Source organism: Leptonychotes weddellii, chromosome 9 (assembly GCF_054177405.1).
Source record: "Leptonychotes weddellii isolate Sample4059 chromosome 9, ASM5417740v2, whole genome shotgun sequence".
Lineage (NCBI taxonomy): Eukaryota > Metazoa > Chordata > Mammalia > Carnivora > Phocidae > Leptonychotes > Leptonychotes weddellii.
This window is the reverse complement of record NC_138377.1, coordinates 28,051,993-28,065,230: the sequence shown is the minus strand read 5'-3', so window position 1 is coordinate 28,065,230 and position 13,238 is coordinate 28,051,993. Positions and strand designations below refer to the sequence as shown.

At 47.1% G+C, this 13,238-nt stretch overlaps 2 protein-coding genes across 3 annotated transcripts in view; one reads left to right on the top strand and one right to left on the bottom strand.

Moving 5' to 3' along the window:
* The window catches only part of SLC10A1 (solute carrier family 10 member 1), a 24,462-nt gene extending 14,972 nt beyond the window's left edge, over positions 1–9,490 (bottom strand). Inside the window, exon 1 of the mRNA XM_081830335.1 lies at positions 8,943–9,490. Within this exon, the coding sequence (XP_081686461.1) occupies positions 8,943–9,298 (356 nt within the window). The 5' untranslated portion in view covers positions 9,299–9,490. The remainder of the gene's footprint in view (positions 1–8,942) is intronic.
* The window catches only part of SMOC1 (SPARC related modular calcium binding 1), a 211,491-nt gene continuing 204,800 nt past the window's right edge, over positions 6,548–13,238 (top strand). The window contains exon 1 of one of the 2 annotated variants that reach the window (XM_081830334.1): positions 6,548–7,253. The gene's annotated coding sequence lies outside the window, so the exon portion shown is untranslated. Of the gene's footprint in view, positions 7,258–13,238 lie in introns of both variants that reach the window. The other variant, XM_081830333.1, reaches the window with a different exon arrangement.

The window sequence follows — 13,238 nt, the reverse complement described above, 5'->3', positions numbered from 1 at the left end:
AAGATATACCAATGGCCAATAAGCATATGAAAAGATGCTCCACATCATTAGTCATTAGAGAAATATAAATCAAAACTATAATGAGATCACCATACTCACTAGTATGGCTACAATAAAAGTGATGGATAATAAGTCTTGGAGAGGATGCGGAGAAATAGGAATCTTCCTGTGTTGTTGCTGGGATGGGCAGTAACCATATGACCCAGGAATTCTACTAGATACATAGTCAAGAGAATTGAGCACATATGTTGACACAAAAACTTGTATACTTATGTTCAGAGCAGCATTATTCATAATAAGCAAGACGTGTAAGACAATAAAAATATCGACTGATGAATGGATAAGTAAAATATGGTGTATCCATACAACTGAATATTATTCAGCCACAAAAAGCAATGTATTAAGTACGGGCACATGTTACCATATGGGCGAACCTTTTTTTTTTTTTTAAGATTTTATTTATTGGGGCACCTGGGTGGCTCAGTCGTTAAGCGTCTGCCTTCAGCTCAGGTCATGATCCCAGGGTCCTGGGATCGAGCCCCGTATCGGCTCCCTGCTCAGCTGGATGCCTGCTTCTCCCTCTCCCACTCCCCCTGCTTGTGTTCCCTCTCTTGCTGTGTCTCTCTCCGTCAAATAAAAAAAAAAAAAAGATTTTATTTATTTGACAGAGAGTGAGCGCACAAGCAGGGGGAGCGGCAGGCAGAGAGAGAAGCAGGCTCTCTGCTGAGCAGGGAGCCTGATGCAGGGCTCGGTCCCAGGACCCTGGGATCATGACCTCACCTAAAGGCAGACGCTTAACCGACTGAGCCATCCAGGCGCCCCTCACATGGGCGAACCTTGAAAACAATATGCTATGTGAAAGAAGGAGAAACATAAAAGGCCACATATTGTATGATCCCACTTCTATAAAGTCTATGGAGACATGAACTAGATCAGTGGTTGCCAGGGGCTCGAGTGAGAGAGAAATGTATAGTGATTGCTAACTGGTTTCTTTTTGGGATGATTAAAATGTTCTGGAATTAGATACTGGTGATAGTTGTACAACCTTGTAAATATACTGAAAACTACTGAATTATACACTTTAAAAGGGTGAACTTTATGGTAAGTGAATTATATCTCGATAAAAAAATAAATCTGGGGAGCAACTAAAATCATTCTTAGAGGAAAATTTTTATAGCCTCAAATGTTTATATAGAAAAGCAGAAGACTAAAAATGAACTAAGTATCTTACTCAGAAAATTAGAGAGAAACAAAGTAAAATCAATGAAAATAGAGGGAAGAAAATATTAAAGTTGAGAGAATAAATTTAAAAATTTATATAAATTGAGAGGATCAGTTAAACCAAGAGCAGCTTTTTTTTCCAAGTCCAAGAAAAGACACCCCTGGCATGACTAATCAAGGAAAAAGAAGGCACAGATTGATTATATTGGGAATGAAAAAGGGTACATAATTACAGACACATTAAAGATTTTAGGGAGTTATAGAAGAAACCAAGGCCAGTTTTGTACTTTTCATTTTTCAGCTTGGATTGAATGGACAATTTCCTGGGAAATATAATCTATAGAAACCAACTCAAAATGAAGCTGAAAACCTGAATCAACTTAGAATCACTGAGGACATGAAGTAAGTAGTGAAAACCTATCCTCCAAACCCCACATGATGTGTAGAGTTTTATAGCAGAGTTCGATTAGACATTCAAAGTATAGATAGTCTCAATATTATACGGAGAATACAAAAAGGGAAACATGCCCCAGTTATTGTATGTAAATAGTATAACTTTATTAAGGTTAAATTTTTTTTATTTAAATTCAATTAATTAACACATAATGTATTATTAGTTTCAGAGGTAGAAGCAGACTGCCCCCTGAGTAGGGAGCCTGACGTGAGATTCCATCCCATGACCCTGGGACCATGACCTGAGCCAAAGGCAGACGCTTAACCGATTTAGCCACCCAAGCACCCTGAATAGTATAATGTTAAAATCAAAGCTGCAAAAGAACATTATGAGGAAGGAAAGTTAGGGGCCATTCTCACCCATGAACACAGAAGAAAAAATCTTAAATAAAATATTAGCAAACAAATCTAGCAATGCCTTTACAAAATAATACAAAGAATAAGATGGGTTTATCCCAGCAATGTAAGAATGGGTTAACATTAGACAATCTACTGACATATATTGCTGTATTATCACATTAAAGAAAAATGGTATGATCTTTCATAGCTAAGAAAATTGTCATTCAACAAAATTCAGTGTTCATGCATTTAAAAAATTAGCACAGTAGCAGCAGAACAGAATTCCGTAACCTGAAAAGGGTATCTATCAAAAATCTACAGCAAACAGTACATTTTATGGTAAAAAATTAGAAAGTTTCCTCTAAGAAGAAATATAAAGGAAGGATACCTGTTATCCACCTCTATTGTAAATCCCACTACATATATATATATGTCTTTGCTAGCACAGCAAAACAAGAAATAAAAACTATATAGGGCTGGGGGGAAAAAAAGAAATTAAATTTTCATGACATGCCAATGATTGGACTGTCCACAGAGGAAATCCAAGTGAAATTCTACTACAACTAGAAAGTAAGAGAATCCATGAGTTTTTTAATACATCAGCCATATGAAAAAATCAGTTGTGTCCTAGGAAAAATAACTACGACATGGTTTTTCTGCCCCTCTACCCCACCACACGCCAGGACATGGATTTTTAAAAAGAGATACCATTTAGCAGATGTAACTACACTTACTGTGGTGAGCATTTTATCATGTAAATAATTGTCAAATCACTATGCTATACACCTAAAGTTAATATTGTCTGTCAACTATATTGCAATTTAAAAAAAAGAAATGCCATAATATTCACAAAATCTATGAAGTGTTTAGAAACAAATCTAACAGAGACATGCAGGATCTTTATAGAAGAAATTATAAAACTCCATAGAAAGGTATAAAATAAGGTCCTGCCCCCCAAAAGAAAAGCTATATCATTTTCGTGGATGGGAAGACACAATATTATAAAGATGGCCTCTAAATTTTTAATCTATTAATCAAAATTCCAGCAATATTTTTTGTAGACTTGAGACCTAATCCCCAAAATCAAATGAAGAGTTAAGGGTGAAGTGTAGCTAACAATTTTTTGTCTTTTTTTTTTTTTTTAAAGATTTTATTTATTTATTTGTCAGAGAGAGAGTGCACAAGCAGGGGGACTGGCAGGCAGAGGGAGAAGCAGGCTCCCTGCTGAGCAGGGAGTCCAACGAGAGACTCGATCCCAGGACCCCGGGATCATGACCTGAGCTGAAGGCAGAGGCTCAACCGACTGAGCCACCCAGGCACCAACCCCTTTCATTTCTTATTGGTCATTTGTATTTCACATTTCTATGAACTACTTGTTCATATCCTTTTGGTCTACATTTCTTTTAAATTATTGGTTCTTTTTTATTGATTTATAAAAGTTCTTTGCATATTGAAGGAATTAATTCTTTGGCCTATATTTGGCTAATATTTTTTTCCCAGCATAATGTTTGTATCTTGACTTTGTGGTTTTTTTAGCCTTATAAAATTTTTAAATCTTTATGTACATTTTTTGGTGACATTTGGATTTTACATCTGAGATTGCAAAAAACAAGAACAAAAAGTAATTTTTTCTGTATACTTTTTAGTTCTTTTTTATTTTATTTTACTTTTTTTTTTTAAAGATTTTATTTATTTATTTGACAGAGAGAGAGAGACAGCGAGAGCAGGAACACAAGCAGGGGGAGTGGGAGAGCGAGAAGCAGGCTTCCTGCCGAGCAGGGAGCCCGACGTGGGATTCGATCCCAGGACCCTGGGATCATGACCTGAGCCGAAGGCAGACACTTAACCACTGAGCCACCCAAGCATCCCATTCTTCTTTTTTAAACAGTTTTTAGTTTATTTATTTGAGAGGCAGAGAGAGAGGGAGAGCATGGGGAGGAGCAGAGGCAGAGGGACAAGCAGAACTCCAACCCAGGACCCTGAGATCATGACCTGAACGAAACCAAGAGTTGGACGCTCAACTAACTGGGCCACCTAGGCGCCCCATAGCTAACATAATTTTCAGGAAGAACCAGGTGTGGGGACTTACCTTTCAGGTATCAAGACTTACAAAATCACTGTAATTAAGAACTGGTACTGGTGCTACTGGGGCAAGGTAGTCACACAGACCAGTAGAAGAGAGAGCTCAGACAAAACCCATGCATACTGGTGAATTTTATCTGTGTGAGAGATGGAATTACAAATTACCAGAGAAAAATTCACTCAGTGGTACTGGGAATTCTCTCTTCATCTGGAAAAGATAAAATTAGGTCACACTCTACATAAAAGTAAGTTCTAGGTTGAAAATCTCCATGTGAAAAGCATAACTTTAAAACTTTTCAAAGAAAATGTAGGGGAATATCATCATGACCTTGAGCATAGTCAATGGTATCTTAAAGGAACCCTCCCCAAACACAAACTGTCAAGGAAAAATATTGGATGGGGCGCCTGGGTGGCTCAGTTGGTTGAGCGACTGCCTTCGGCTCAGGTCATGATCCTGGAGTCCCGGGATCGAGTCCCGCATCAGGCTCCCTGCTCGGCAGGGAGTCTGCTTCTCCCTCTGACCCTCCTCCCTCTCATGCTCTGTCTCTCATTCTCTCTGTCTCAAATAAATAAATAAAATCTTTAAAAAAAAAAAAGAAAAAAAGAAAAATATTGGTAAATTTGACTAAATTAAAATAAGCACTCTGTATTATAAGACATCATCATCAAGGTATAAAGACCAGCCCCAAACTGTGAGTAGACCATTGCAACACACAAAAACAACAAATAACTAGAAACCAATGAGAAAAAACACAACAGTCCCGTAGAAAAATCGGCAAAGGACATATTTCTAGAAGAAGACCAATGGTGAAACAGTCATTGGCCAAATGGCCAATAAACATATGAAAAGGTGCTAAACCTCCCTTGAAATCATTTGCAGCTGCTGTGACTCATTTCACTCTCACCAGATGGCGCACATTACAAAGTCTGACAATTCCGAGGACAGATGAAGACAAGGAAAAAAAAGGATCTTCATACACTGCTGGGGAAAGTGTGAAGTGCAAGGACTACTCTGGAGACTTATTTGTAGGTGTGTGGACCCCACCACCTAGCAGTCCTGCTTTGATTATATGCACTCTCACATGGGAGCATGGGGCACAGTGACAAGAATGTTCAAAGCAGCAGAACATGAAATCCACATAAATAAATGTCTGCCAAGAGAACAGATACATTCAAGCAAACTGCACTGGGGCTCAAATGCACTGAAGTAGCGATTCTACTCATATGCCTGTATCTCCAAAAAGCAAGTTGTCAAGTGATCTGGCCAGTATGGCACTGTTTATATAAAATTTAAGAACATGCAACTACAACAATGTGTCTTGCTTATGGATATATACAAATAGGTAGTAATAGTGTAAAAGGGTCTGTGCTCCCTTGGGGTGGGTAGCGGGGCACCAGATTGGGGAGGGACACACGGGGGCTACAATGCTAGCTATCGATCTCTTCTTGGGAGAAAAGCCACACACAACTTGTGTGCTTGTTTTGATGCCCTTGAACAGAGGAGTCATGCTTACTTTGGCTTGGCATGTCAGAAGTTCTGGAATTTGCTCTGGGACATGGTGTGCCTTGTGAACTCAGGGGGATGGAAACCATGCTCCAAGACCTCCAGGTACCTCCAGGATCACTATCGTGATCCTCCCTTTACCATGAGGATCAGGGAGGGGAGGTGACTTGCCCAGACTCTAGCTCTGAGATCCGAGCTTGTTCTGGCAGAACAGCGTGGGCCTGGCTGCCTCTCGGGGGACCAGAGGGCCAGAGGGAAAGGAGCACGTGTAGTTTTTTATTTCTCTTTCCTGCTTCTCAGAGCACTGCACATGCCCAACTTTTGGACATCTGTATACCCTGTGGGGAGGACAGGTTTGGAGCCCTTGTCAATAAAGGCACTGGAGGGGGTGCCTGAGTGGCTCAGTCGTTAAGCGTCTGCCTTCGGCTCAGGTCATGATCCCAGGGTCCTGGGATCGAGCCCCGCATCGGGCTCGCTGCTCGGCGGGAAGCCTGCTTCTCCCTCTCCCACTCCCCCTGCTTGTGTTCCCTCTCTCGCTGTGTCTCTCTCTGTCAAATAAATAAATAAAATCTTAAAAAAAAAAAAAAGGCACTGGAGGCTGAAGCTGAGGGAGCGTGGGGGTACCTGACAGCCTCTGGTGAAGTGTGAAATTCCTGGTTAGGCTTCCCACGTGGGGGGCGGGGGGAGGCCTGCGCGCTGGTTGAACGTGAGGGGCAGCAAAGGCGGTCGGAAGAGCTCATGGCCCTCTGGCACTCTCCTCTGTCTCTGAATAGCCAAGCTCACTTCAACTTTGAGGGCATTTTCCCTCGCCTGTGGGCCCCCTGTACTCTTGGGAGCTGGTGTGTGGTGGCAGCCTCGAGGAAGGAGCTGCCGTGGCTGCCCTCCCCGCGGCCCAGCCTCCCGGAAGGTGGCCTCCGGCCTGTGATGGCGGCCGCCGCGGACTCACCCCAGCTGTGAGGAGCAACACCCGCAGGAGAGCCTGGGACTGGCTCCAGACGCGACTTTCCCGCAAGTTCTGGGAAACCTCTGGCAAGTCTCTGGACTTCAGCTCCTGATCTATAAAGCGGAATCGGGGTCGTCAGATTCGCCCCAACTCTACAGGGGAAATCGTCTAGCGTTGTGCTTAGAGAGAGGTCCTGACTGGTAGCCTCTGACCCGGCACATACTCCGTTTGGCTTGCACAGGGCTTTAAAAAAAAATGTTAATGAGTGGCCAATAGGGAAAACTTCGGAGTTTTCCTGTAAAAAGGGAGACTCTACCTTCTCTTGAAAAGCAGGAAGCAGGCGGCGGCGGCTCCGCGCTCCCACAGAACACCCACGGCAGAGACCCGTGGCATCCGGCCTGCGCAGGGGGCCCGTGCCCCACGGCTGGCGGGCCACCTGCAGCCACTTTGTTCCCTTATATTCATGCCTGGCCCTGAAGGTATCTGAGTGAAAGGACAGGATTTGGAGCCTCCCAGACCTTGGACAAATGTACTAGCTTCTCTGTGGCTCAGTTTCCTCATCTTTAAAATGGGACTCCGCACAGCACCTCCTCCCAGGAGGCCGTATGAGGATTTCATGGGAGGCGCTTGCTGCAGTGCCTGGCTGTTTTGTATGATCAGTATCATTTCATCGTAATTAACGTAAGGAGTTGTCCCAGATGAACTCCAATTGTAAGTTAAAGTCTGGCAGCCCGTGAAGGGAGATGGTGAGACACATGCTCTGCTGCTGGGGTCTGAGGCATGGTTTCACGCGCGTGGGGGCTTGTCTGTGGGAAGGGGCTTTGTGGCAGAAGGCGGGCATCCCAGCATTTCTCTGTGGGCTCTTCGTAGAAGGGAGGGTCCCCAGAGGCCCAGGCAAGGAGGCCGAGCAGCAGAGCAGGAGGGCTCGTGTCCCCGCGTGGCTGGAGGCTGGGCTGGTGGTGGGCTCGGACCTGGCAGGGGCAGGCATGCTGCAGCACCTCGCTGGCACCCACGGGCTGCTGAGGCTGGGACATCTGGTCACTCACACCTACAAACAGCCCTTCGACACTGGGATGAAGCTGCGGTCCGGGTTTCTCAGGACGCAGGGGCTGTAGTGAGCCTTGTCCACAGGGCAGATTGAAGACGGAGGGCTTGCTTTGCAGCAGGAAGGATTTGGATCAGAGAGAGGGAAGACTTTCCTCACAGGTAGCTGAACATTGAACATGTTCCCATGGGAGACCGCACAAGCCAACCCCCCTTTTTGTGCCTGTCTTCCCATCAACTGCCTCAGTGAGGGCTAAGTCACATGGGTAGAGAGTCTGGAGCTCAGAAGGGGGTCCCAGTGAAGACCCACTCACTCTTGGTTTTTCACTTAAAGATCGGTGGCCTTCCTCTGCATCACCTGACTTGGCTGGTGTGCTTAGCACGTTTGGCAGGGAGCTAGCCAGCACAAGCCGCCGCGCTGTCCGAACCCACTGCCCTGCCTGGCACGGGATGGGGTCTCCACTGGGGACTGAACCTCGGAGGGGGCAGGCTGGAGACGGAGGCTCACAGAGAGGCAAGGGCTTTTGCTGGTGATTTTCCCTCAGCCAGCGTGGGCTGCTGCTGAGGCTGGAGCAGGTCTGAAATGGCCTCACTCTGGCAGGCGTTCTAGATCAGAGTCCCACCTGTTTGGAAGGACAGGTGTTCAGCCGGCCCCTACAGAAGCGAGCCCAGATTTCTGCTGTGATGCTTTGGGTGAGGGGTTCTACCCCTACCAGTTTGGCTGAGGTGCATGCAGCCCAGCATGGCTTGTGCCAGCACCGGGGAACTCTAGAATCTGCCTGGTTATGTCTTTGCATGGATGTGTTCCTGTGTCTGACGGGCCCATGGGGGAAGTTAAGAGAAGCCGTCCCATATGCCTGGAGAGCTGGAAGGATCTTTGAAAAGTCTTGCCTGTTCTACAGGGATGGGAAGGGTCTTTGGTTCTAAACCACCTTGATCTCCCTGGAGAAGTTTGGAACCCCTGTGCACTCCCTTTCAGATCTCTGGCCTCAAAGCAGACAACTTGCCTACCACGGTAAGGGGGCAGAGTTCTCCAGAGGCCTCTCGGGTTTAAATAGTACTCCTTCAGGTCAGTTCTTGTGGCCCATCTGAGACACCTCTGGAAGAAAGGGGTTTTCAGGAGGCCTCTGGACTAGCTGGGCCCCTTTGACTTGGTGCTTAAACCAAGATGTACCCCAACTCCTGTCTCCGGCCCAGCATAAGCTCTGGCCTCAATGCCCGCCACCCCCAGCCCTAGTGTCCACCTGACCCCCACTCACTCCCTATCCTGACTTTGACCCTGCTCTTTCCCGAGACTGTGACATCTCCAGTGCAGCTTCCATCCCCAGGCGGCTCCCTCCTTACCTCCAGTCCTACCTGAGGTTCATGTCCCCCTTCATGGCCAGACTGAAGACGTTGGACAGGGTCCCGCCCGGGGAGCAGCCACAGACAAGGATGGCCAGTGCCTCAATGTTGTTTAGCTGGAAGACCTTGCCCAGCGTGAAGGCAGTGAGGGGCATGATGCCATACTGCGCTATCAGGGCGATGGCCAGCCCCTTGGGCTTCCAGAAGTGAGCCTTGATCTTGCCGAATTCCATGGTGCAGCCCAGTGAGAGCATGATAATGAGCAGCAAGAAGACCAGGATGACGCTCAGTGCCTTGTCGGTGGGGCGCTTGCCGAAGTTGGGTGGGAGGGTGAAGTTGAGCGGGGCAGTCACATTGTGGGCCTCCATCTTCCTGCGTGGCTGCTGAAGGCCGGGGGACCCCGCACACCCCTTGTTCTCCACTGACTCCCTTCTCTGCCCAGTCTTTGCTAGGTGCCTTCTTCAGTCCCCTCCCAGGGCAGCAAGCTTCGGGACAAAATGTGGCTCTGGGCAAATAGAAGGATTATGCAACTGGTGCTGTTTCTCTGGCTTCGGCCCCAAAGGGGAGAGAACCCAGAGCCTTATCTGCCTGGCCTTCCCTGCCCTCCACCTCCCGCGCCTCTGCAGCCTTCCCAGGTGTCAGTCACACTTCCCTTGCAACACTTTGCTACCGCTGGGACAGGAGAGCCATTTCTCTCCTTCGCTGCCCATTGAGCGCACTCCACAGGCCTTCTGTCCCGGGGGACCTGTCCAGGACCTGCACCGATCCGGGTCTGGTCCTTCCTGTTCTCTGTTTAGTCCCTGATGCCTCAGTTCTCATTCAGGGGAAGATGCCCTTCCTGTGCCCAGCGGGTCACCTCCATCTGCCCCCAAACCCGGGTAGTGAAACAGTTGAGCGTCACGGTTCCTTGCTGGACAGAGGTAGCCGATCTCAAGGGGCTGTGGGACAGGTGTGCTGCTGGCTTCCGGGAGGCGATGGGTCCGTGGCTCTTCTGGAAGATGACAGGGGCCCGTGTCCTTCTCGCCTATTCTGGGGAAACCCTTATCTTGTTCCCGAACCTGGACAGAACAGGTCCCAAGGGGAAGAATATGCTCTGCAGAGCGTAAAGCCTGCTGGGATGGTGAGGGGCTTTCAAGAAGCTTGGGGGGCTTTTTCCTTAAAAGGCACCTCTCAGGGAACCCTTGCCGCAGAGATGTTTGTGCCCCGATTCCCCAGCCACCAGCAGCCTGAGTCGCCCCATTGCTTGGGAAACTTGCTGAGAAGGAAGCAGGAATGCACAGGCTTTTCTCTCTGATTTCCTGACTGCTCTCCTTGCACTCTGCCCTTGAGTCTCAGCTGGGAGCCAGGCTCTGGGCGGGCAGCAGAAGTAGAAAGAGGGGCGCACGTAGGGCAGGGCCTGCCGTGTGAGTGAGTGTGAGTGTGTGTGTGTGTGTGTGTGTGTGTGTGGCAGGCTAGCTGAAGACAAAGCACAAGCTGACACCGTGCAACCTCCCCCCACTCCTGGGTGGGACACGTGTGACATCTTCCAGGGATCTCCCAACTATCTTAATGTTAATACCTTGCTAGAGGGGAAAACAACCTTAACTTGACAATGGCCAGGCCTCCAGGATCCTGTAAGTCATTTTTAGCATATGAAAGTCCTTTTGGAAACTTCCCTTGTCTTTAACCTCCCCCGACTCCAAAGTATATAATCAACTGTCCTGTCCCTGTGCTTTAATAAAACCACCTTTTTGCACCAAAAACGTCTCACGAACTCTTGGCTCACGAACCCTACTCCAAAGCACATCAGCAACAAAGCTCCTTTCCTTCTTGATGTAGGAAAGATACTAGGGTTTGAAGCTGACAGCCAAGAAAGAATTCTTGAGACGTCTTTGGTGCAAAACGGTGGTTTTATTAAAGCACGGGGACAGGACCCATGGGCAGAGAAAGCTGCACTGGGGTCGCGAGGAGTGGCTGATTATATCCCAACTTCCAAGTTGGGAGGGGCTTAGGGATAGTGTTAAGTCTCTAAGGAATTTTGGGAGCAAGGTTTCCAGGACCTTGAGGGGGGCTAGCTATTGTTGTGAAAAGGTCATTCATTACTGTCTAATAAAACCTGAGTCATGAGACCCTTCCGATGTATATCGGTGGGTCATATGCTTGGGGGAGGATTGCTAACACGTATCTTGGGGGGTAGAGATAAAGGAAATTTCCAAAGGAATTTTTATATGTTAAAGTAAGCTTAGGATCCTGGGGGTCGGGCTAAGAATGCCTTTTGCCCTTAGCAAAGGACTAACATCAAGGCAGCTGAGTTCCTAGAGGAATGTCACTCGGCCTGTTTCAAGGACTTGTCAGTGGGCTGTAGGTAGTGAGGACATTTAATAATTTTTCTTCTGCCTTTGCTTCCCATATCACTTGGATTGAGTGTAACCAGAAGTTCAGGTACAGGCCTAAAGAAGGCTGCTTCCTCATTGGAGCTGGTCAGAAGAGGCACCCTACCAGAGTACTAAGGGCAGAATGATCACACTCTAATACACGTTCCTGCCCTCAGGGACTTTATAGTCCAGAGGAGACCATATGTGACCAGATGGTAACAATGCAAAGCAGAATACAAAAAATGTCCTAGGCCCAGATTGTCACTTGGGCCAGGCCAAGTCAGGAAACTGGGGCTTCCTACCTAATCTAACTGCAGTTTCAACCTCCCCTACAAATGTAGTCTTAACTGATCAGTCAGGAATTTTCTGACAAGCATCAATGAGGTCATCTGTCACAAGGGCCTTCTCCACCCCCGCCCACCCCCCCCAGGAAGATGAAGTAATCTGCATAATAAGATCCCCTGCCCATCCCCTTAAGGAAAGGTCATCTTGCCAAAACAATCTTTTGCTAATAACTCTCTTGCCTCGCTGTCCTTTCTATAAAAACCTTACATTTTGTACAACTTTTTGGAGACCCCCCCCACTTGCTACACGGGGTGCTGCCTGATTCATGAATCACTTAATAAAGCCAATCAGATCTTCAAATTCACTTGGTTGAAATTTTTTTTTTTAACATGTGCAACCATACCTGGGACACTGAAGCCAAAACAAGACATTACTTTTTACACATCTGTCTGATGCTCAAGGGGGTGAGGAGTCATCAGTCAGTACCTGTTAGAAGATCAGTTAAAACCTCCCCAGGGTCTGGGAATGTGTCTATTGATTGATTGGGCACAGAGAAAGAGCAGAGCTCCCACGGACGCTGTAAACTGGATACTAACTCAGCAACTCCTCACTTCTCAGAAAACCGAAGTTCTACCTCCCACTGTGGACTTTTCCCTTTGGGAAAACACACTTTCTTACCCTGGCCATGCCTCCCTCCCCACTCTTCACCGCTCCCCACCCCAGTCCATTCTGTTTGCTCCCAGCTATGTGCCTTTGCACCAAAAAGAAAAAAATCTCTTCTAGGAGGCTGACAACCTCCATCCTTTTTTCCACGTCTTCTCTGTACCTCTTCTGATGCCATAAAATTTGGGGGACGGAAGGATCTTTTATGTTATATTAAGATAATGTACAGTCACTGTGCACGTGCTCTGCAACAGATACTGTGATTGAGTTTCTTTTTTTATTAAAGATTTTATTTATTTGAGAGAGAGAGAGAGAGAGAGAGAGCGCGCGTGAGTGGGGGAGGGGCAGAGGGAGAGGAAGAAGCAGACTCCCTGCTGATCAGAGAGCCTGGGGGGGCTTGATCCCAGGACCCTGGACCTGAGCCGAAGGCAGACGCTTAATGACTGAGCCACCCAGGCGCCCCAAAATCCTTCCACCTCTGCCTTTTGAGATCTCGAAGGTTTGAATGGAAAAGCTCTTTGATGACATAGTTTTTCCAAACTGGACTGGTCCAGTTCTTTCACAAGCTCGTTATAGCCAGCAACACAACACTGGAACGATTTACTAGGGGTAGTGGAAGCCAGGTGAATTTACTTAAGGGGCTCTATAGCTTCAGCTCCAGCAAAATGGAGCTCTTTCCCCATATTCTGATGTGGCATAAAAGCCCTGCATCAGCCATTGCCCTTGCACCCCCAAATCCTACTTGTAGAAAATTCTGCAGAAATACTTGTTTGAGGGCACAAAGGATCTAGGTAAAGGGATCCTCACTGCAGCATTGCTTGGAATAGCGAACTGTTGGAAGCAACCTGAGTGTCTGTTAGCAGATGAGAGGTGATGGTGCATTTAAAAGAATGTAGCCATTGAAAATCTAGTAGTGACTCACGATAGGCAAGTGTTTGTGGAATATGGTGCCTAAATGGGGTGTCTCTCTATCGGATGGGGGGCCCCCAAGTGTGGGGCGATGATC